The 25,465-nt window shown below is 34.2% G+C and overlaps 1 protein-coding gene across 2 annotated transcripts; it reads right to left on the minus strand.

Annotated features, from left to right (window-relative positions):
* Positions 1-1,611: 1,611 nt before the first annotated feature.
* On the minus strand, positions 1,612-19,035 carry DEPDC1 (DEP domain containing 1). 2 transcript variants are annotated; one of them, XM_054572732.1, is made up of 12 exons: positions 18,988-19,035; positions 17,015-17,280; positions 13,889-14,045; positions 13,341-13,456; positions 12,786-12,916; positions 11,235-11,282; positions 8,256-8,396; positions 6,120-6,971; positions 5,499-5,671; positions 3,578-3,754; positions 2,424-2,609; positions 1,612-1,734 (listed from the first exon to the last, which is right to left on the minus strand). In XM_054572732.1, exons 1-12 carry the CDS (start codon positions 19,033-19,035, stop codon positions 1,612-1,614), a joined length of 2,418 nt encoding a protein of 805 aa, XP_054428707.1. The 2 variants fall into 2 exon arrangements, with proteins under 2 accessions (XP_054428707.1, XP_054428716.1); XM_054572741.1 differs by lacking the exon at positions 6,120-6,971.
* Between the last annotated feature and the right edge of the window lie 6,430 nt (positions 19,036-25,465).

Consider the following 25,465-nt stretch of genomic DNA (forward strand, 5'->3'; position numbering starts at 1 on the left):
ATTATACTGAGAGGTCAGAGCAGTCATTGAGCAGTAAGTATTTACTACATCCTAGGTATCATGTATATCTTTCCATTTAAGAAATGAGTACTAAACAATCTTGGAGTAAAAGAGAGAAGAAAAACTGCTTCAAGTTTGTGCTGAGTCAATCAAACCGAAATTTGGAGAATCTTGTATTAAGATGAGAGGCATTTATACTGGTATTTTCTTCTATTAAAAAGCCAGTGTGCCACCAGCTTGACATTTATTTTATAAAAAGTGTTCTGGGCACTGATTCTCAAAGCTGGCCGAATACTGGAATCACATAGAAAGACTGAAAAATGCTGATGCCTACATAGCAGTGATTTTCAACTGGTGTGCTGCAGGAATTTTCCAAACATGCAATACTTGATTATTTAGTTAGGGACACTGATCCCTCTTTCTTTAGATTGTAAAAAAAAAAAAAAAAGACAACAGCCAAAATAACAATGGACGTCAGGTGTGAATGAATCAAAATTATACATTTCTTCTCTTGTCAGATAGGCAAAAAAATATATTTTTTGGTGTGCTGCAGAATTTTATTGTAGTAATTAGTTATATGTGGCATGGGATGAAAAAGGCTGAAAATTGCTGCTGCATACCATCCCTCAAAATTTGGATTTAAATGGTATAACGCAGGGCCTTAGCACATATTTATAAAACTCTCCAGGTGATTCTAATACACAAGAGTTTGAAAAACACTAGCTTAAGCACTTGTTTCACAGTCAAAGAGGTCAGTCTTCAGCTGAAGGGCTCCACACGACTTGATATTGGGCGGGGTGGGGGGGGGTATTATTACTTTTAAGTATTTGTTAGGTGTATCTCCCTTGATTAGAAAATAAATACTTTCAGGGAAGAGATTTTGTGTTATTTATCACTGTCTCTCCATAACTAAAATAATGAAAGGTAGTTGTCAAATAATATCTTCTGAATGAATGCATGATTGCCTTATACTTAAGATATTCACTGGAAAAAAAATGACTGAAGCGATTAGGTTAAAGTCCTAAGACAAACCAAAGTCAAACATATATACATACTTGAAAAACACATACATATATAAATATATAAAAAGTAGAAACAATATATAAAAGAGTGCAATATTTAGCTGTTGAGAATTAATTCACTGAGTTTTCAAATATTCTTCACATTCTTACACTTAAAAACAAAAGTAGCCCTAAAACTAATTCTTTAAGCTAAGATCCATAAGCACACATGCTGATAAGTTTTCTTTTAAAAACAGAATTATAGCTTAATCTTGTTGAACACATGTCAGTTTTCAAAATTCAAGTAAATACAATTTTAGTACACACCATGATAGCTTTTCCAGATAGTTGTATAACAAAAGATTGTTTCTGATTAAAATATCTGATATCACCTATTGTTATTTTCTCTCAGTTGGGATCCACTAGTTTCTTAGCAGTCTCACATTAATAAAAGCTATTTTGGCACTTCCTTATATAATGCATTTTATTTAGAAAAAACTAATTAATAAATAGACTTCTTTTTAAAAAAGTAGCGGGATTCTTAGAAATGGTTTCATTTACTAAAGGACCACAAGTATTATATAATTTGTCATTCAGTTAGTATCATATACTACTTTGGTTTTCTTAAAATTAGCATTGGTTGCTTGATTGTAGGTTTGTCACCAAAAAGTGCAGCTTCACTCTCCGTGGTTGGAAATCTTTTCTGATATATCAGTGGATATTCCTTCTGAAACTTAAAAATGAGGTTAGGACTTAGAGGGAACGTAACGTTATTACTGAAGCAAGTGTACAATATTTTAAAGGATACAGTGCCCTTTCTCAAAGACGTATTAGTGATGAGTATCCTTTCAGTTCATTCTTGTTACTCCCTCTGCTTTCTCATTTATAAAAGGTACACTGTAATGTTTCTTAGATCTCAGCATTAACTTTCTAGGATTTTCTTGTGCTAAATTTCCCCTTAAATTCCATATCTTCTTCTTTTCCAGTGGTAAAGGCTATAAAGGTCACAGAAATCATATTTCTTTGAATGTCTCAGACCTGAAATTAGACTTACCAGAATCATGTGACTACTAGTTTTTGATGTAGAGCTAAAATTTCTAAATGGAGCTAAAATATCTAAATGGTAATGATGAGTCACTAAAAGGTATGTGATAGAATCCAAATTTTGTGACTGCTTTACTATTCTAATTGAAACTATATTCATATAGAACACCATACAGAAGTAAAGGAGTGTATCCATTATTATTATAAAATTTAAGGGTAAAGAGTAAACCAAGGCAGGTAGTCATAGGTAGCTTATATATCCAATACTTAAAATCCAAAATATAAAATGAGAAATTAAATTCTAAGTGTTATTAAATAATAATCAGCAACACACACTAAAAGATATTTACACAATTGAGAACTTGCTCCTTCTCTTACCTGTTTCAGTTTTTTCCTTTTCTCCTTTAGAGACAAACTCTTGTTTTTAATAATATTCTCTAAAAGTTCAGCAATTGCATCTTGAGAGGTAGAAACTTTTTGTTCCTCAAACTCCTGAGCACTAATCTGCTTACAGTATGAATATGTTGGCAAAGGGACAATCAGTCCATCTCCAGGATTTTTAATCTGTAGTGAACAAAATAATACAGTCCAAGCTATTAATTCTGGTCATATGCCTATTTAGTAAAGTGTTCTTTTGATGGGTTTTAGTCCTATTATTTTGCCACTAAACACTCAACACTTTTAGAAGGGTCTAAATTCCAGCTCCACAACCTAGTGGCTTTGACTCAATAAGTTCTTTAACTTTCCTTGGTCTGTAAAATGTCCCAGGATTACATGAAATAATGTACACAAGTGTTTAGCACACAAAAATTATTAAATAATAGTAGCTATCATAATAATTACTATTAATCATGCATTTTATTATTTTAACTACAAAACAATAACAACTAAAGTAATGTTTTAATTTCTCTTAAAACATGAATGTTCTGATATAGTAATAAAGTATTCTTCTACTGTTTTGAGGTTCAGGGACATGCGCTGAGCGTATAACATCTCTTGGTTAGAGCAAGAAATTATAGGGGATAGTCATAATTATAAGCCAGGGCAATATTAGAATGGTATGTATGGGAAGAAACATGCATATATGTGCTGGGCGTATATATTCAGTATTCCTCCTTTCCTTGTAACAGTTCCTTTCCATTGTAACCCCATATCCTGGTCTTTTTTGAAAAACAAGGATATGCATTTAATCTAGATTGGGCCAAACAGAGTCCCTACTAAGAACTTTTCAAATTGGAAGTGGAGGGATGGCTCATTTTTTCCTTTGGATTGCAAACATTAAGTCTGTAATTCAAGAGTTTTAATCAGCCACGTTCCCGTCATGTGAAGGGCCATTTGTCAAATACCGGACTAAAATGGAAATAAGAGAGAGAGGGAATGAAAACTGTCCTATTGCTATCTGAGTCCCCAGATCTGTCTATAACCTTTTAGAGGTTATTTATGGGAGCTGATCAAGAGTCCCTTTCTGACTAGGCTAGAGATGAGTTTGCTACTTGAAAAATGCAAAGAACTTTAAAAGTTCTAATACACACATGGCCCTTTTTAAAGTAGTCAAGATGTTTCTCCACTGCAGCCTGTAAGTAAGAAGGTACTTGAAGAATTTCCTGATGATGGTCCATTAAGAAGGAAACCAATCTCGCAGCGAGAAGCTCATCAAGATCCACTTCTTCAGCACAGCATAGCACACACCGAGAAAAAGTGTGTATCATCTAAAAAACATGTTACAAGATGTGAATTTAAAAACTTAAGATTTTATATACAGTAGTAGATCAGTGATTTCTGATATACTACTAATATAGTGATTTCTTATATGATTTCTGGGTAACATTATGCTGAAGTATTGAGATATAATGATAAGCAGATTCAGCTTAAAAATGAGAAAAATAATTTATTATATTAGAAGGGTAAGAATGTCTATTATTCTTTTTAAAATATTTGTTAAGTATTTCCTTGATATAATTAGAAAGAATTATGAAAGACTTAGCTTTTTCTTTAATTTTGTCACAATTTCATCAGCAAATGCCATAGGTTTCATTAATACCACATAGATATGTTGCTTAAAGACAATTAGAGAGCAACTATGAGAGACTATTAAATTAAGCTCACAAAAACACAAACGAGAAGAATATATAACATAAATGTTAGTGGTTACTAGGAGTATTCAAATTCGGGGATAAATTTTATGTTTCAAAACTCATTTACTCTCATTCATATTCATATAATCCACTAACTATATAAAACACACATATGCACATACCTCATTCTAAAATAATTAGAATATCAAAACTCTATTTAAACACTTTTCACATAATATATAATCATATTGAATTAAACTGGTTTTATTCCTGTATGTCCAGCAGGTTTTCCTATCTCTTTCCAAAGCTTAGTCCTCAATTTTTTATTCTTCTTTCTCAGCTTTGTAGAGTTCATTTACTCTCAGAGCTTCAACTACCACATCCCCTCAAGATCTGCCTTCAGCCCTGACCTTTCTTCACAAGATTCACATTTACATTATGTTGGATAAATTTTTCTTGGATGTCCTATTATCTTAAATGGAGAATGTATAAATATCAAAATTATATCCTTCTTACTCATGTCTCTCAAAATACCTTACTTCCCTATGCTTTCATGTGGTGCTACAATTAAGAATAATTCTTCCTCTTTATATTGGGTTTGTCATTGTTAAAGAACTGTCCTTAATAAAAGCAAAAATAGAGTTTAGTTCCTTCCTACAAAAATCTCTTGTAAATTGAAGGTGATTTGTGAGGAAGGGGTAGCTTTTGAGAGAGGAGAGAGGAGGAGGAACGAGAAGGAAGGAAGACGGAGGAGGAAGAAGAAGGAGGAGGCTGAGGAGGAGGGGAAGAAGGAAGAAGAGGAAAGAGAAGGAGGAAAAGGAGAAAAAGAAAGATACTATATTCAAGAGTTCATTTCCAGTCAATTCTGCACATAAACTCCTCTGCCCTCATCCTCATATAGAACCCAAGACAGCTTCACAGTAGTTTCTTATAACTTATTGCCCAGTGATGTGCCACCCTAATTCACACAATTCATGAAATAAAACTTACCACAATCTCTGAAACACTTTCACGTACTGTATGTGCATTTCCATTATTCTCTGCTTTACAGAGTTAGTGCCCTTAACCTTTCAACAGTGCCTACATATCCTTTTCCTTCCCCACCAAAACAGAATCGACACAAGGCAATATAATATGGTGCAACTATGAAGTGACATAGTATAAGTGAAGAGGCAAAGTCCTCAGACAAGATAAAGATCAAGATGGATTAATATACCAACATTTTGTTTCTAGGAAAGATTAGACTTTTCAGAGCCTCTCTAACCCAAGAAGCTAGGATTCCAAGACCACATCACTCTAGTAGTACTTGTAGATGGTTTGGTTTTCCTTTTATGGTTTATGTACAAGGGCTTATTCTTTCCTTAAGAAATCAACTTACCAGTGATCTTGTACCCATTGCATCATGAAGTTGGGGCATATCAACATTTTGACTTATTCGAGAAATCATGCGCATTAAAAGTTGAAGCTTTCTACGATTTGGTGGGGGAAGTAACAAACAACATAACTGAAGTGCATTGATGGCAACCCTCTCTAAATGAGGTTGCAGCAAACCTAGAAGGCAAAGTTCCCCACCCCCCCAAAAAATATTATCAATGACATTAGTTGCTTTCATACTATCATATAATCATATAAGGAAGCATATAATCATATAAGGAAGGCAAAATAATATTTTAGTATTTCATTTAAACTATTCTTAGAAATTTCCATATTCCACAAAAGTATGGTAAGATTCTCATTAATTTCTTCATAACTTATTTGAATATTAACATCCTACACTTAGTACAAATAAAGTGAGTAAGAATAAGTGAAATTGAAGGAAAAGAAAGTGCTTTAGGTAAGTAGAATAATTCTTGGTCATGCCATGACAAGGGTCTTTTACAATAAGAACTTTCTTTTTGGAGGGGAGGGAAAGCAATTTCAGTGCAGAAAAGCCACAGGAGCAAAACAGTTAGTAAACACTAAAAGTTAATATTACATGCATTGAAAGCAACAACCTTACTTTGTGTGCCAGTCAACATAGAAGAAGCTGAAGGTAAAGAATTTCCTGAAAGTTCTATTGTACTTTTGCAGAGTCTTTTATTGATTGTGGTACTAGACTCTCCGAGTTCACCTTCCATAGCTGTTTGCACACTTGTGCTGCCTCGTCCAAGATTTGGTTTCATGATAATTTCAGCCACTGGCATATTGACATAACTATTTTTCCTTGTACTACTTCTTAAAAGTAAACTCTGAGATCTACAAAGCTGTTTTGACTTGCTTTTCCCATTATGTAACTCTTCTTGATCTTGAACAGTCATAGTAGGGTTTCTCTTAAAACCAACACCGAGTGGCTTTTGAGTACTTCCCTCTGAATGAAGATTCATTATGGATTCCTGTTTGGTCTCAGATTCTAACAATTGTTTATTATTTTGTCCTTCTATGTTCCGAACAGATTGACAGAAGACACTGGAGACCTCTTTACTTGAACTCCCTGGTAAATCTATAATTCCTTCTACAGAATAACACCTTGGTTTGATGTTAGAGGGTAAAACATGCATACTACTTAAGCCTGTTAAATTATGACAGCTTCCTCCTATTATGTAATTTGCACTGGCTCTTCTGTTTTTTAAGTCAACTAGCTGCATTTTCTTAATACATTTTTCTTGAAATCCGTGATCGCTTATCTGCAGTCTCTCAGTAGTATCTGATTCTTCTTTGTTTTTGTCTTTATGAAGCAGACTGAGAAGAAGGCACTCAGTTGATTTGAAGGAATTCAAACTGTTTAAGTGAAGGATTTTTGAAGACTGAGGATCATCTTGGATTTTATGTATCCCACTGGGTCTATCTGAAACTGTGATGTAGCCACAAACAACTACCAGGAAATGAAACAAAAATTAAGATGCAACTGTATGACAGTGGACAACAATAAAACAAAAACAATAGTAAAGTCAACAAAATAAAGCATCACTATAGTACATACTGTTAGTATAGTATAAATAGCAGTTGCTGAATTCAGAAGCCACTCAAATAGGACACATGCAACATTCAGTTACAAAGTGCAAGACTGACTAGAGGTTTTCCAATTTGAGATATCAATAACTTTAAAATTTATTTCAAGAACAGAATAAAATGGATTGAGTCAAATACCTTATAAATATCTATTCAGTCTACCAGTATTAGAAACCTCTTAATTATAACTTTAATACAATAAAATATGTATTTTTGATCTTTATCTCTGGTACTCAGCATAGAGCTCCTAAAATGCTTGGAATTTCTGGAGTGATAAGAGTCTTTTGTTGTTCATAGTGAGCCTATATGAGCACACCTGAATTTATGCTAAAGAGGTGACTTAGGGCTGGCCTTGCTTAGAAGATTGGAATCTCCAGCCCTAACTCAGACATGCCTGGAGGGGCTGGAGATGAATTCAATCAACAATGACAAATGAATTAAGCAATCATGCCTATGTAGGGAAGCCTCAATTGAAACCCTGAAACAATAAATTTAAGGGAGCTTACAGGCTGGCGAACACACAGATGTGCTTAGCAGGGTGGCATTCTGGAAGAGGGCATGGAAGCCCAACCTTACCCTGTGTATCTCCTTCCATTTGGCTCTTCCTGCCTTGCATCCTTTACAATAAACTGGTAATCATTAAGGAAAGCACATTCTAGAGTTCTCCCTGTAGTGAATTATTAAGCCTCAGGGGTGTCATGGGAAGCCATGAATTGGTAGTTAGGTGGGGTGGGGGGGGAAGCGGGGGGAAAAGTAAGGACCTAAGGACCTCATTTGTAGCTGGTGCCTACAGTGAGGGCAGTCTTGTGGAGCTCAGCCCCTAATTTGTGGAATCTGAGCTGGCAATGGGCAGTTTGTATCACGCTTTGTCCTTAGCTTGTGGGGTCTGGGCTATAGCTCTGGGTAGATAGTGTCTAAAAAATAAAATTGAGTTGTAGGGCACCAAATTGGTGTGGAGAATTGGTGTTGGAATGATGTTTGAATTACTGGAAAACAACACAATAGCAACTAGAGTATTCCTGAATTTTAAAATAATGTATACCCTGCTACCTTCTTATTTACCTTTACTTTCTGATCTTTTATTTTATGGGAGGCTTAAAAAGTTTAATAAAATGAATTTAAATAATAAGTGAATATCCATACATACCCAAAATGTTCACAAATAATTCATAATATTCAAAGGTAAGAAGAGGTTCAGGGAGATCTAGAAAATAATCTGCAATTGTTCTGAATACATCTCGTTCAAATCCAATATAAGTTGGATTATTCATATCATTACATCTTGGCCCTATGAAATAAAAGACAAAAACAATAGGTAAAAATTTTAAGCACATTAAAAAAAAAATTATTGTTGTTCAGTTATAGTTGTCCTGCCTTTTCCCCCCTTGCTTACCCCAACCCTGCTCGCTCCCACAGACATCTATAAAAAGTATGAAACCTGTATGAAGGAGCTATGTTTAACAACAAATTCTGCCACAATTCAAACATTTAATGGGTTGTACACACCTCATTCTTATTATATTTTCAGTAGAAATCACTGCAAGCAATTACTAGAATTTTAAAAATATTTACATGCCTGAAAAACTGCATATAAATCAAAATTTGAAATATATTTTAAAAGCATTAGGGAAGTTTATTTTAATGGAATTTTATCACAATTCATTTTATAAAGCAAAGAATATTTGGATACTACAAATAATTCCTACAAATTGTCTTTTGCAAATTTACATTTTCATGAATAAAGTTTGCCTGCTATGAAGCATACCCTTAATTAGTTTAAACAATATCTTTACATTTCTGTTTCATTAGCTTCACATTATTGAAATAACCATGACTACTCATTAGTGTTCCCTCAGAACTAAGATCTAATCTCAAGTTATAGATGAGAAAACTGAAGCTCAAAATTGTTCATGATGAAAAAGCCCATGGTGGGGAAGCTAGAATGAGAACTTAGAACAGTGTAAAGTGAAAGCAATACCCAGGACCTCGAGGTCCAATAACATTTAAAGTGTGGTCCATGAGCTAGATAATCAGAATCATCCAATATGCCTATTAAAAATATATGCTCCTCTGTATAAGTAAGAATCTATGTAAGTGGAGCTTTGTATTACTGACCTAGAAATGTTTGCTTCTGCTTTACTAATTTAGTAGTTTCCAAACATTGACCTTGGCATCTGTGCTGTGAGAATCTTGAGGCATAGTTAAAAACAGATTTCTGACATGTTTAATCAACTGAGTAAAAATCTTTGGCAAACCTCCCTAGGGACCGTGATATGCATTCAAGTTTGAGAATCAGTATGCTGCCTTTCAAGTTAAAGTCTTTCTCTCCCCAAATCCAAATGATCTCTTACTTCTGTTTCTAAAGTTTTGTATGGTCCCACATGTGTGAGTAAACACAATGAAAAAAGATTGAAGAAAGTAAAGAAAACAAATCATATACACACACACTTAATATCTTAAAGGCTAATACAGGTTTTATGTAGAGCAAAATAAACATTTTTCTAAGAAGGACATAAGAAATATTCTTAATATGTAGAATAAAAACAGATAATCATTAGAAATTTTCTAAGACAGAAAATGCTATGGTGGAATGAAAAATTATAAAATTTATAGTTTGAGACTCTAGGTTTGAATGCATAGCTCCTTATATATTGGAAGACTTTTCTAAACCTTAGCATTCTTTCCAGGAACAAAAATAGTAATAGTATATTTATCACTGATTCTTATGTCACAGAGTAACTGTGGGGGATTAAATAACAAGTAAAAGTCTTAATAATTCTTCTGCCTACATATATTGTCATTAAACTGGAATCCAATAAATTATATCTTGGGTATAATTTAAGTATAACATGGACTGGGAAGAAAGAGAAGACACAAATCCATTAAGATGGGTCATCAGAGAAAACGCCGGAAGCATGCTTCTCTGAGTTGCAAACCACAGTCAAGACACGAGAGTGAAGGCATTTAGATAGGGGGAAAGGAGAAAGAGAAACTCACAAACCCTAAGACCATGAACAAGATCTTTACCTCGAGTTAACAAATAAAATCTTTGCAACCTACATTATTTACTTTATTGTTCTGTTATTTTGTCATATTGACACCCAGTGGACAACAAGGGAATATGTACTTATCTTGATCATTAATAAAATACTGTTTATAAAAACTAGAAAAATACCTTTGCAACAGAATATTAAAATATAACTTTTGATGATTTAGTATCATATACCTCTGTAAATTTTTAAAACTGATTTTGAAAGCATTAGTGTTTTGTATCTGAACAAGGGTCTTAAACTATAAAAATCAGTTATCATTGATCACTGTGAAAAAATCCTGATGAACAAAATTCTCAAAAATAATTTGCTGATTAATGACAGATCTTTTTTTGTCATCAAAGTCCTATTAGTATATCCTATAGAGTAGAAGCATGTCATGGAGCACCTGAATGTTGCAGCTGTGCACAGTGGCAAGGTGTACAAAGTGGGTGTTATGAGACTTCATTTCTCTTCTTTTTTTTAATTTATTGGTTTTTAGACAGAGAGAGAGAGAGGGAGGGAGTGAAGGACAGAGAGACAGAGAGAGAAAAAAACTGACTTCTTGTTTCACTTATTTATTCATTTATTAGTTGCTTCTTGAATGTGCCCTGAATGGATATCAAACCCTAACCTTGGAGTATTAGAATGACAGTCTACCTAACTGAGCCGCCTGGCCAGGGCCAAGACTTTATTTCTCATTAAAACCTTCCATTTATAAGCTGCTTTACTGACAGGTTACTATTTGAACTCTTTGGGCCTCACTGAGGCAACTGATGTATAGATTATACCTAAAAATTGCTTAAGATCCTCTAGCCTATGATTTTATGATTTATGAGAACTGAGCCATAAATGATGGGCTTGAATTATAAAATCACCATCTGCATACAAAAAGTGAGGGCTCTATAACATACTCACATGGAAAGAAATGTAATTAGTTCTACTAGATTTTCATTTAAACATCAAAAAAAATTATATACAGTACTTTAATTTTATCAGGACTCTAATACATTATTTAAAAAATTCAGTTTTGTAAAATACTATCAATATTATATATATATAATATAATACATATGTATATATGTTGTTTCACTTACAATTTGCTAGGCACTTCATGGCAGATAATACCCAGTGAGGAAGATCATCTAGACATAAAAAAAAAAATTTAACACTGTTTAGTAATTCACAAATTTGATAGTATATTTAAAACAACACATTACATATAATTATATATGTATAATTATATATACACATATATACATGAAAATGCTACACATGTATGTATGCACATATATAAGTATATAGGTACATCTATGTGTATTACAAAGATTACAAATTATTACACATTTAACAAGACAGAGGGCCAAGTCAATAATTTAAAATACAAGTTTAAAAAGTTATATATCTTTAAGTTTCACTCTTGCTATGATACATAAAATAATTAGCTACCCAAAATGAAGGATTAATTATTTTATGGGGAGTGGTTAGGAAATAAATTGACATTCATCTTTATCTACTACCATCATCTTTTCTTTATCTTCATTTCTGTTCTGACCACAGCTATGCTGTTTGAATATTACTGATTTGAATAAGACCTATGATTGATACAAGGTATGTATGAATATGTGTGCTTTCACAGTGAGGCTTGCTTCAAATATTTTAATTGCCACTAACATATATTGCATAAAATCTAGCAATTTTTGATACAAACATAAAAACCACACATACACTTGACTTGAAAAGTTTATGGTTATAAACAATAGAAAGCTTGGATGACTGTTAATTATTTTATGTGATGAACCATGAGAATGATCCAAACCCAGAAGCATATACAACATAACTCTTAGGTTTTGACATTTACTATTTGTTCCTACAATTAAAACCTCAAAGTCCTTGCCACAAAAATACCCCCAAAGTAATGCATGTCAATTAATTCCATAGATAGCAATTGATTAAAAAAAGACTCAATATTTTAAGTAGATTTATTGATACATGTCTTGTAATCTAAGCTTTCTAGCATACCTAGCTTGATTTATTTCCCTGACTTTCCTATTTTAGATCTGAAATCAATACATTATATAAATAATGTAATATATAAATATAATAGTATAATATATAAGGTTACACACACACATGCACACACACACACACGCATGCACACAAATCCAGTGCTCTTTAGAATACTTGTCTTCAGAGGTTGAGCTTATTTTATTGTGTTACTTCAGTTTTCCATATATGTCTTTTGAACCCTTTAAATTTGTATATAACTACTCATATAAGCTCCAGGATAGCCTTGCCATTTCTCTCCTTTAGTGCAATGCCTTGAACATGATAGGTCTTCAATAAAATGTGGCTAATAAATAGTTTTAATTATATTTGCATACTTTTTTTTTGATGTTTAACCCTGTCATTTTTAAACAATCATGAATCCACCTTAAGAGCTAAAGTAATATTATACATGATAGTCACTTAAAAAATATTCCACTGTGATTACTAACGCGCCTGTGATACAGCAATAGTCTCCCCGATGCTCTCCCAATTAAACTATTCTGCTTCCCACATCACGGTCCCCGTGTGCCCTCACAATAGCTATACCACCCTCTGTTAGCAAATTTAAAATGACTCCAACTTCTTTTATTGATACCAACCTGATTTGTCTTGTAGTATAACTACTCCATGTTTACTGGTATTGGTCATGTTGTACATTATATATTGAGGAATTACTTGTTTTGGATTTATGACTTCTTCTAGGGATGACACGCCTAAAATGGTTTGTAGGCTAAAGAGAAGAAAGACTATAAACATTTTTCCTCCATAAGTGAGAAAGAATATAAATGTGAAAGAGTTTGGCAAACAAACATAGCCCTCAGAGTATTTTGTTTTCGTTTTTTCCAAGACCAAACTTTGAAGGTTTATATTTAGTATCGACTTTCAAATATATTTATCTTAATGACTTTTGAAGGATTCCAATATAGATAGCAAACTATAGCTAAAACAGGTTAAAAAAAAAAGCAAATCACACTGAAAATATTCTATTTCAACTATACTAGAACTATAGCAAGAACATTAAGAAACACATATTTAGGTTAAATTCTTAGCTTTAAGAACTAAACTGTTCTTTTGCACTTGCATATCTGGATGAAAATGGCAAATGGACATTCTAAACATCTGTGGAACCTAGTTATAGTTTTGTTTTCGCTTACTAGGTCAGAATAATGTATCTCCAAACTTCTTCAACATCTTTCTGGCTTATTTCTCTGTTACCAACAGAGTTTTCTTGATCTTCATAGATTTCACAGTTCAGGTTTTCTTTATTTTCCTGAAAAAAGAATTACTTTGGCTTAATATTATGCTCAAATTAAGGAAATATTGAACTGACACCACTTCTGATACTTAGTAATTTCATTTGTGTCAGGCCATGTGGAGCTGTGAAGGTAGGTGTCACCTGAAAAAACAATGTAACATAAAAGCTTTTGGTTTTGTAGCTGTCCCTATCACCCTAAATCGATTTAAAATAAAACATGCTTAAATTATACCACTGCTGTTTTAAGTGTGTCTCACTACTATTTTTTATTACTGTTTCTGTGTGTTCCAAACAAATTTATACATACATTTTTAGAATATAATGTAGATTAAGAGTTTCAAACAATGAATTCAAATATTAAAGAATCACTTACTTTTAATGATTCTATTATTAATAAGCACATGGTAATTATATTTAAAGTAATGATTAGTAAAAAGGATGTTTTACCTGAGAGAATAGTAATCCATGCTTTTTAGGAGTTCTACGAGATAAGTTTCGTAATTTAAAAATACTGTCTTTATCTTTGGAAAAGTTCTCTATGCTGTTTTTTCTCAATTCTGGATGCCTTCTTGGAAGAGTTTTAAGTGGAGAATTTGCAGGAAATCTAGTTTAAGAGTAATATGCAATTAAATGAGATCACAAACAAACTTTTAGTACCTAATTATCTTAAAAATCACAGAAATTAATTTACATTATCAAGCAATGAAAATTCTGCATAAATTGATTTTCCCACTAAATCTTTACAATTATTTTAAGTTTCCTGCTTTCTTTAGTATACGGTGCATATTTTGAGTTTATTTCTGGATTATTCAGGATTATTATTAGAATCAATTATGTTGGAGAGGTATCACTTACCAAAATGGTTTAGAATGTTACATTTTCTAATTTTTTTCCATAGGTTACCTAATTTGTATATATTTTCTGCCCTTTGACTGTGATTGCTCTAGTTTTCAGAACATGGTCTGGTACTTTTTTCGATTGTGAAGCTTTTTCCATTAATTTTGTATACAATATTTCAACATACAAAAAAGCACAGAAAGTATTGTAATATAAAACATGTACATTAACCATCAACCAATGCAAATATTTTACCAAAAATTTCATTATATTTTCTTTTTTTAAATGAAAGAAATTCTTTACTTATTCTAGTTCTCTCTTCCTAAGGGAAATCATAAACCTATAGTTAGTGTATTTCACTCTTGTTCATATTTTTTTTACTTTAAACAAACATAAAAACAACATAAGGCTTGGTGTTTTTTCACTCAATGGTATCTTTTATCATACATTAAATTTATAAGTTTTTAGTCACCTTAAAAGTTCTTATTCCTCTATCTTAAAAATAATTCTTATATTCTCTCATAAGTTTTATTTGAATGCATAGGTGTTTAATTCATATGTTATACCAAGTTGCCATATATGTGTAGGTTTGTATTCTCAATACTTAATTGTTTTAATTTAAGCCCAGATATCAGGTTAAGGCAATTCTCCCCTTGATCTTCAAAATTGCCTTGGACTTTACATTACTAAATAAACTTTAGAATCTACTGTCAAATTCTAAAAAATGTATTTAGGGATTTTAAATAAAAATTCACTGACCGATGTAGAAGTGATTTATTTACGATACTGGGTTTTCTCATTCATGAAGAGGATATCTTTCTCCACTTATTACTACCTTCAATATAATTTTATAATTTTTCCCAATAAGGTCTTATACATTTTTGGTAAAATTTATTTTTCTGTACTTTATAGTTACTATTGTAAAAGACTAGAGGCAGAGGGACTAGTTGAAGAGCTTTGCAGAATTCCAGGTAATAGAGGATAATAGTCTAATAAAAAGAACATTCTTAGAGGAGAGATCAGAGAACTATTGAGGCAGCACAATAGAAATGGTTTGATAAATCATGTTTAAAGGGGAGAGGGAAGGGAGAGTCAAATCATCTACAGGGAAGATAGTGCCATTCATTCAGATATGACTGTAAGATAAAATTTTGGTTAAGAGATGATAGTGATTTTCTATATACTATATTTGAAGTGCCTATCTAATAGGCAAAAAAAAAAAAAAAATGTGTCTAAAGCTCGAGAGGTATTTGGGTTAGAGCTTTGAAAATCATGAAAAAAGTAGGTGAAGACATAGCACGAGATTACCCATGGAGAGAGGTGAAGCGAAGAAAAGTCTAGGTCCTTGCAAACCAGTAACAGTTCAAGGACGAGCAGCAGCAAAGGAGTCCACCAAGGTGACTACGGAGTAGTTAAGAGAGGAAAGATTTCTAGAGTATTATACAAAAGGAACTCTTCATATGCTTGTTACTAGTTTACATGCACAGTGTAAGTCATTTTTGATAACATAGGGAAGAATCCATTTCTAAGATATTTCATTTGAAATGTACTAAAATCTGTAGAGAAGAAAGCATGGTTATTAGAATCCAAAGACCTAGTTTTAATACAGGGTCTGGCAGAGGTAACGCCTGCTTGAGTGTGTTTGGTAGGTTAATAATATGGGTATAATAATTTATATAGTTTTAATTTGAACATTTCACCTAAAATGTCATATGGTGTGCTTGTAACATATTGTTATGTTACAGAATTACATGTTTATGATGTTGTAATAAAAGATTTTGTAATAAAAAAGGGGCATTATTTGTGTCAGGCCCTGTATAACAAAGAACCCTGGGTGCACGACAGAAAAAGCTATTATGTGGCCCGAGGAACTGAAAAAGGCTCCACAGAAGAGGATACAACAGAGCTGACATGAATGAGAAGAAACATATTTACTAGTCTGACAAATGGGTATAGTGGAAGAGCATATTTCAGACAGAGGGAAAATGACTTGTTAGAGAATGGTTTCAGCTTCCTTATCTGCAAAAAGCCGCTAATACCTACCCTTCTTAGCTATTCTAGGAATAAGAAAACATGTAAATCATAAAGCAGGATCTCTGCTCCACAATAAACAATTATATTCTTTAATTTGTGGTCTATTTCTTGTTATTTATTACATAAAGTTTGCTATAATTTATCACATGAATTTTTAATTATATAAGATCTTATGTCACTTGAAGTCAAGGACCTGGGACAATTTGTCTTGAAATTCTTGAATCTATGAAACTAAAGGTTTAACAATGATCTGTCACCCTGGCCAGGTAGCTCAGTTGGTTAGAGTGTCGTACTAATATGCCAATGTTGCAGATTTAATCTCCTGTCAGGGCATGTGCAAGAAGCAACCAATAAATACTAAATAAGTGGAATAACAAACTGATGTTTCTCTCTCTCTAAAAAATCAATGAAAAAAGATAAAGATCTGTCCTTGAAATGCTATTGAGCTTTCATAATATGCGGAAGTGCTAATATTTCACTGTTTTCTCCTAATTCCTTATTTTATTATATACACTGCCTAGAATTTTAAAAGTTTGAATTGTGCAGCTATTAACTTCTAAATGGTTTTAACTAGATAAGCGCAGTAACAGTTCTCTACAGAAAATATTACTTCTTCTAAAGAAGCTGACTTTATAGTAAAATAGAATTGGTGTTAAACTTTGTTAAGTGTTTCACTTTTGCAGTTACTTCTTTGTTTAGTACCTGAATAGCTGACTGTTGTCATAAAGATTTTCTGATCCCCATCTACCTTTGATATCTTCAATTACATGGTTCTTAAGAAATTTTCTCAATAACTGGATAGTCTGTTGCCTTGTAACCTCAGGACCAAAATTACTATTATTTCTCAATAGATCATAAAGCCAGTCCACTGCTTCTCCTGCTGTAAAACAGTTGCCATATTTTTTAAAGTGTTGCCTGTGTTTTCTCAGAGGCATTCCTGCTCGAAAAGATGTGGTAATTTCATTCCACTGCAAAAGAAGTAAAATAGTAACATAAATAAATAAACAACAAAAATTATATCTCTTACTGATTTGAAATTAGACAAAGAAAATTTTCATTTACATCTGACTATATCATAAAATTTCATGAAGAAACCATTCCTTTTATTTGTGCTACAGAATTGTGATAATATTTTTATGTAAGTTTTTTTTTTAAACTAAAAGCATGTCATTAGCTGGTTAACTTATTTAGGAAACCTAGGAATAATGAAGAACTTCAATGAACCCGCCTTTCAGTCCTCAATAGAGAAAAATTTGTTCCTGTTTTTTTTTCTTTTAAATCCCAACTAATATTAATAGTATTCTAATATTAATATTCTAAAAGTTTGGGTGATTTGAATTCTATGAATATTACTATCCCATTTTTAGATGAGGAATATGAAGCACAGAGAGATTTAATAATTTGACCAAGGTCACACAGCTAAGTGATGAAACTAGGAGTTCAAAGTCAGGTTTGATTGACTCTCCCATACCGAACTTGTAACTACTATGCTGGCCACAAACAAAATTCATGGCAGGTAGTAGCTTCATTGATAAAATACCTTTAATATTAAAATAGCTTACAGATTTACTATAGTTATTTCTTAAGATTCCAATAGTGAACAAAGAACAGATGGGATAAAGTTTTAAGTCCACTGTGTAATGACACAGAGATATATCTACATTTTCCAAATTGTCCTGAAATCACCCAAACTTTTAGGTTTGTGACAACTCTCACAGTGGAGCGCGAAGGTGGTGGTGGTGTAGACTAAACACACACCTTTTATTTGAAAAATCCTGCATTAGAGGCCAAGAAATCTGATTTGTAGCCCCAACTATTCCACTGCTAGCTGTTATCAGTTATCTAACATATGCGGGCCCGAACATCACAACTCAAAATTTAACCGCTAAAAGCACAATATACGTATTCTTCCTACACCTCCACATTTAACATATTAATTTATTCAAGAAACATATTGAGCTGCAATCCTCTGGATAAGCTGTTTCTCATTCTACATACCATAACATACTTTCACACGCTTATGTTCTCCAAAAATCTCTTAGGGTGGACATGTATTATCAGCCCTACTTTACCGTGGGTGGAAACTGAGGCTCACAGAAGTGACGTGACTCTCCTAATGTCACATAACCAGTGCACAAGATCCACTCGGAAGATCCACATGCGTGAGTACAAACTCAGGGACTACCTCAAATATTCTGGGTTTAGTATTTAACATAGTTGTTCCCCAGTGGTATTCATGCTGGTACATCCTGCATTAAATTCTACAGAGCCAGCAAAAGGAAACTGACACATTCTGGCCTGCCCCCAGCCTGACGTTACCGAAGCACTGAAGCTCACTCGAATTCTGTGGATGTGGAAAATCGGAAAATCAGAAAATCAGGCGTCAGACTGTTCTCTGACGTTCCATGTACAGCGACGACACCCGGGCCAGAAAAACCCTATAACAAGGCGTGTAGGGCGCGCCTTTGCGGGGCGCCCGGAGCAAGCGAGGGTAACACACCCGTCCTGCCAGGGTTCCGCGATATCCCTTTAATTCCTTTCAATCTCCTTTTCAGCGAGCCCAGAGGCTCTAGGGGCCATCCCTCCGCCCAAGGTAAAACACGATTGTCCTCAGGTAAAGGTGGTGGCAGCCATCACCTCGGCGGGCTACTCCTGTTCGTTCCGCGCTGTCTTACCAGTTTGGTGGCCCGATAAGGCCCGGGAGGCACACTTCGATTCTCCATTCCGTTCACCCGCCCGGAGGTCTGTCAACGCCAGGTGCGGAGCATGGCTGGGGAAAGCAACACCCCACACCCTGTTCAGACAGCAGCGCGCCTGGACACAGTCGCCAGCCCCGCTGCAGATTTGAATACCACAGTGGCTGCGCTGATTGGCTACACCGTCGGGTCACGTGACGCGCCTCAAGGACCCGGCCGCAGCCGGGAGAGGGCGGCGGAGGCTCTACGGTCCCTGGCGCGCGACGCGACTGGCTGGTACCGGTAGGTCTGCGCGGGGGCGGGTTGGTGGGACCGAGTTCTAGTCTGAGCCGGCTTCCCTGAAGCTGCTTCTCCCTCTTGCGGTCGTTGACGCTTTGGAGTCCTGTTCCCACACTCAGAACCGGTGAGGCGGTGTATTCGCAGACGTGATTGTTCGGAGCCTAGCCTTTTGTTTAAACGAATTTGAAATTTGAAAAGAAAAGACAAACCCAAGACTTTTCTGCCTGGCCCTTAAAGGATCTTGAGTAGTGGTTAGCATGCAAAAAACAATGCCTGCCTGGAGAATAACTTACCCGACAAACCCCTTGGTTTTGCTTCTAAAATGCTTCGTTGGTACCTGTTGCAAGTGCTGTCACCCTCGTACATTTTTTGCAGGTGCCATAATTCCATTCTCCCCAGTGCAAAAACGTAGGTCCCGTCACCCCCACCACCCTTAATTCGGTAGTAAATTGGAGCATGGGGAGAATTCCGTAAGTACACAGTAAGCAGTTTGGGGAAGGGTCTGTGAAACTTGCCAAATAAGAAAATCTACTGCCATGATCATCATAACCATCCTGGTTATGTTTAGATAGTGATTATACAGTTATGGGGGTTTTGAAATCAAAAGTAATCCTCATTTTTCAGATGACAAAAACTGAGATACAAGCGTTAAAGAGATTGCCCAAAGTCTTAGATCTTGCTGGCAGATTCTTAGAAGTAATTTTATTTCTCTCATCTACTTTTTAGGAGTTTATCTTTTTCCCTACTCCTCTTCATCAGCATTTCTCAGGTCTGTTATGTACGTCACCTGCATTAGAATCACCTGGGTACTTGTTAAAATGCTGATTCCTTGAAGTGCCCAAGCAATTTTGGGGGAGCGTGTGTGCGCGCGCGAGCACGCGCGGGACATGGTAGGGTGTTTATAGGGTATATTCTTAAGGACGGAGAAGATTGGGTCTCTGAAGACTATGGAGTTGAGCTTCCAGAATGCCCACAGACTGCCCACTTAGACAGAGGTTAACTGTTTTAGCATTGTTTCTCCACTCTGTCCCTGCAAATTTCACTTATTCCCACTAGAAGGTAAGTTTCATGGCCAAGATTGTATCTACTTTGTTCAGCGCTGTTATCTTCAGCTGCTAAACAGCTTGTGGTAGGAATTTGATAAATATTTGGGAATGGATAAGTTTTTTTCTAATCACTTAAAAGAAAGCTTCTATATAGGTAATACAATACAATACAATACAATTAATCTTTCCTTCCTTGGGAGATTTTTGTAAAATCTTTCTGTACGTTTGTCAGATTTACTTGTCCTAGAAGTTTACCCATTCTACCATGCTATGGCTAGGTATGAGTCCGATTTCATGAATCTTGACTAATATTTGATCTGAGAAAATTACTCCTTTGAAATTGCTCCAGGCTGCTTTCCTCCCTTCTTCAGAAACTTTTGATTATTTGGTTTCCTGGATCTATCTTATTTTTCTAATGTCCTTCCTTCCATAATTTTTATTTTATGTCTTTATGTTTCTGAGACAATTCTTCCAACTTAGCTTCAAACTCACTGGTCCAATTTCTGTTATTCCCTTATATTTTATACTAACTATAAAGTGCTCAAAAACGACCCCTCCTTCGAACTGCTGGGGTTTTTTTTTCATTACGTGCATTGATTTTCTTTAACTTACGTATTCTTGTAAGAGACGAAAACGTTTACCATGAATAACTAAGAGGAGTGTTGGTGAAGACTGGGTAAGTCCATGCAGATATTTAAAAACAACTACTTTTTTACTTTTCCAATATCCTGCATTCGCAAGTATGCGGACAGCTGCTATAGTTTAGAGTTCGAGGTATAGTTTGTGTTCATTGTTTTGCCTAGCAATTGCCTCCTTTATTTAGAAAACAGTATACCTCCTTATTTGGAGAACTGCTTCTCCCATGATAGTGCCTGTTCTGCATAGATCCTTCCACCTTCCTTTCTCCCAGGAAGGAGCGCTATATCCAACTGCTGAATCCTAGCATTTTGCTCCTGTTACTCATTGAGGTGGTCCTGTGACCAAGCTGAGTCATGCAGAGTCCTCTGAGATTTATTTATTTATTTTTTAAACTAGGTCAAGAGAAAAGAGCCTTCTCTTTCTGGTGACTAAATTGAGAAGGTATGAGCCAGAGCCAAGGGTGTCTGTCGTTACAGCTGAATGGAGACTTCTAACCTGATAAAATGCACTGATGCATAAGAGGAACAGAAATGAGAGCTATGAAGGGCTAGTTTTAGTCTTTCTGAGGCTACCTTACATCCCTAGAATTTGATTTCTCTCTCTATATACGTATGGGTGTGATTATATGTATATACAATTTTTTTTTAGTTTATTTAGATTTTTGTCATCACCCGAAGATCTCTAGTAAGAGAGAATTTTCGAAAATATTAATGACAGTGGTATATCTCAGGGAGGATTCTGTTTAACTCCTCTGTAAGGTTTTATATTATTGCGGTATGTTACAGAGCCCTATATAGATAACAGAGAAGCCATATGATTACACCGGGGAGAGTATCAGGATTGCTCACAATCAGGTGCTGGCCTTCTTGAGGAGCTTCTCAGATGCTGACAACTAAACTGTTTGTAGCACCTACAACTTTTTGTGTTGAGCGGGGAGTTTTACCTCCTGAGACCTTGTGTGCATGTGTCTGTGTGTGTTTAGTGCATGATAATAAAAGTAATAAGTTTTATAAATTATATTCTGCCATTAATGGAGAACTTTAGTTTTTTCCGTTTTAGCCATTCAGGAGGTAGTTTTCTCTTACATCTTCCTTTGCTCTATCTGCTTTTCTCCCCATTTATCTTTTGTCTCTTCTGGTGGAGAGGGAGCAGCAAGCGAGGATGCTACAGGGAATTCTAGCCATCATATCATGTGCCATTTTATAGATTCCTACTTTTCTTTGAACTTTAATGCCAATTCTTTATTCTCTTTTAACTTTGTTGTGTCAGGGTTTATACTATCCAGCAGGGAGTAAAATTTATTAATGTATTTCAGTCAGTATATGTGGAAAATGCTAATGTAATATGCAACCATCAAATGTCTGAGTTTGCCTTTGTTTGATGTGATTTTTATGTTTTTTCAATTAAAGATGATTGATTAATAATCAGTTGGACTTCAGTTATATAATTTTACATGTCTAAGACATGAATGTATGTATGTATGTACAAGGTGGGGTAAAATTGGGCTTACAGTTATTTGTGTGGAAAATAATACAATAATTAATAAATAGTAATACAAGAATAAACTGTTTTGTGTAGTCACAACTGTAAATCTACTTATGCCCCACCCTAATGTATGTATGTATGTATTCACAAATAAAAAAAATTCTTTGGTGAACTGCTCTGTAACTATAGTATAGTATGTACATGGGAAATCTGGTAAACTTGGGGTATGACAGTAACATTGATAGAAGGGGATTTATAGGAGAGGGGTCAGTTTGTGAATTTCTTGGTGAGAAAAGACTGCATGAGATCTGTAAGTGACTCTGCCTTAAAGAAATTCATAGAACACTATCTCCTAGTGCCATGGACTTTTATTGATTGATTACACATCACTCCTTTCCCTTATCCACCTTTCTTACAATACCTCGATTTTTTTTTTTAGCCATTTTACCCCTTTTATACATGGTGCATAAGTTCAGGCACTGTTGCCAGCTCTGGTGGTAGACCTGGATTGCCTTAAACTAATAAGAAAATTAAGTTCCTTGGATATGGTGAGTGGGGTTGGATTTAAATCAATGGAAGTGTTGAATCTTCCATATTTTATAAAGGTTCTTCCAGTTTCTTTAGAACGTTATGGAGTTAGGTGGGCACAGAGCTGAGGATGGCTACAACTACAAAACATCTGGCAGATACCTAAGTGAGGGGGAATAAATATAATTCTTTTTTTTTCAGTTGGCATCATGGTTTCTATTTTATTTTTTTAATTTATTTTTTCAGAATATAATTCTTAACGTAGTTGGGATATGCCAGTCAGGAAGTTGTGTTAGAATCGCAGTAATACCCGACTAGAAAGTCACCTTGCATCTTCAGCTGTTCCAAGAATCATCAGTGACATGTCCCAGGAGATTGACATGTGGCTCCTTTGTGAAATGTGAAAATTATTTATTCTTGTGATGCATTGATGTAAGAGGACTTTCATTATTTCTGAAAATAGATGTAGTGCTTTATAATTTTATTATAGTATTTATTTAACATCATTTATTAAAAATTTTAATCCAGAGAATTAATATTATATATGCATATATTATATGTGTATACAGTTGATATTAGACATGTATATAATAACATGATTAACATTACATATATATTTTAAATGTTTATATATGAAATACTGCTTACACTGTCATTCTTTAAGCATATTTTATGTCAGGTACTATGTTAGAACCCATGTTATTTAGGAGTTTATGGTCTGTTGAGTGAAATTATTAGCTAAAATGACAGTTGCATGGTTTATTAACATATGAAAAGATATGCGTTCACTAATATTTAGAGAATTGATAAATAATATAGTTTTTGCACATTAGATGATTGATAATATCACATATAAGGCAGAGTGTGGCAAAAGGTAAGCTGTTTTGGAATGATTATAAATCCTACCTCTTTTTTCTCTATTCAGTTACTTTTTTTTAGGTCTTATCACCATCAACATATTATATTTTTATTAATATATCCTCTGCTTTGATCCACTGGAATGTGAGTTTCATGAGAGAAGTGATTTCAAATGTTTTTGTCCACTGCTAAACTGTAAGTGCCTGTATTAATCATACAGTAAGTGTTCAGTGAATACTTATTGTATAAATGAGTGGCATGGATTTTTGGTACACAATATAGTAGAATTCATGGAAGATTGCCTGCATCATGACTTAGCAATTCCACTTTTAGGAACACAGCTTACAAGTGCACATGAGTTTTTATGCACAAAGATGTTCACTTGTGCATTCCTTAAATAGCAAAAAAAAAAAAAATTGTAAATAAACTCAAGTTTTATCAGAATGGGAACAAATTACATAAAGTATGCCATATCTATTCTTTGGAGTGGATATATGTGTGCTGACGTAGATAAATCTCCAGGGCTTTTTAAGTGAAAAATTTGCAAAACAACACATACAGCATTACCCAGTGTGTGTAGTTGCAATTATAAACACACACACACACACAACCCTGGAAGAACCCCATCATTATGGGAGAAGTGAAGGGGTATGGAAATGTTTACTTCATGTATAATTTTTATTGTTTGTACCTATAAGAGGTTTTTTGCCCTATTGTTTGAAATTTGTATATTGGACATATGTTGATGTATTATTTAAATACCTAAGTCAATAAACAGAGAATATATTTTCTTTTTAATAATGTTTTATTGTATTTTTTCCATTACCATCTAGTCCCATTATACCCCTCTGCCACCCTGAAATCACACTGTTGTCAAGCATCATGACAAACATTATACGTAATAGACTATGTGGAATGCATAGGAAAGTCATTGAGCCTAATTTTGGGAGGGCCTGTGTGAGAAGAAAATACCTGAGCTAATCTTGGCAAATAAATTGGAGTTAGCCAGGTAAAGAAAGGAAAGAAGGAATGCTCCTGAGAATGAGTAGCTTATACAGTGTTGTGGAGGTATGTAAGTATAGAATATTTGGGGAATTGCAAATAATTTTCTTATGATTAGTATAAGTCATATATAATTAGAAAAATATTGTAAACAGCTGTATGCCAACAAACTGGACAATCTGGACAAAATGGATAAATTCCTAGAAACATACAACCTTCCAAAAATGTCAGGAAGAATCAGAAAATATGAATAGACAGATTATAACTAATAAAATTGAAGAAATAATTAAAAAAAACCAACAAACAAAACTCCTGGACCAGATGGCTTAACTTTTACCAAATGTTCAACTAACACCCATCCTTTTCAAACTATTCCATAAAATTCAAAAGGTGGGAAAACTCCCAAGCTTGTTTTACAAGGCCAGAATTAACTTAATTCCAAGACCAAATAAACATACTATAAGAAAGAAAATTACAAGCCAATATCCCCAATGAACATAGATGCTAAAATCCTGAACAAAATATTAGCAAGCCAGATTCAGCAATACATGAAAAAGATCATATACTGTGATCAAGTGGAATTTATTCTAGGGATGCAGGGTTGCTACAATAACTACAAA

Source organism: Pteronotus mesoamericanus, unplaced genomic scaffold, assembly GCF_021234165.1.
Source record: "Pteronotus mesoamericanus isolate MK-2021 breed Mesoamerican mustached bat unplaced genomic scaffold, CSHL_Meso_final contig_105, whole genome shotgun sequence".
Lineage (NCBI taxonomy): Eukaryota > Metazoa > Chordata > Mammalia > Chiroptera > Mormoopidae > Pteronotus > Pteronotus mesoamericanus.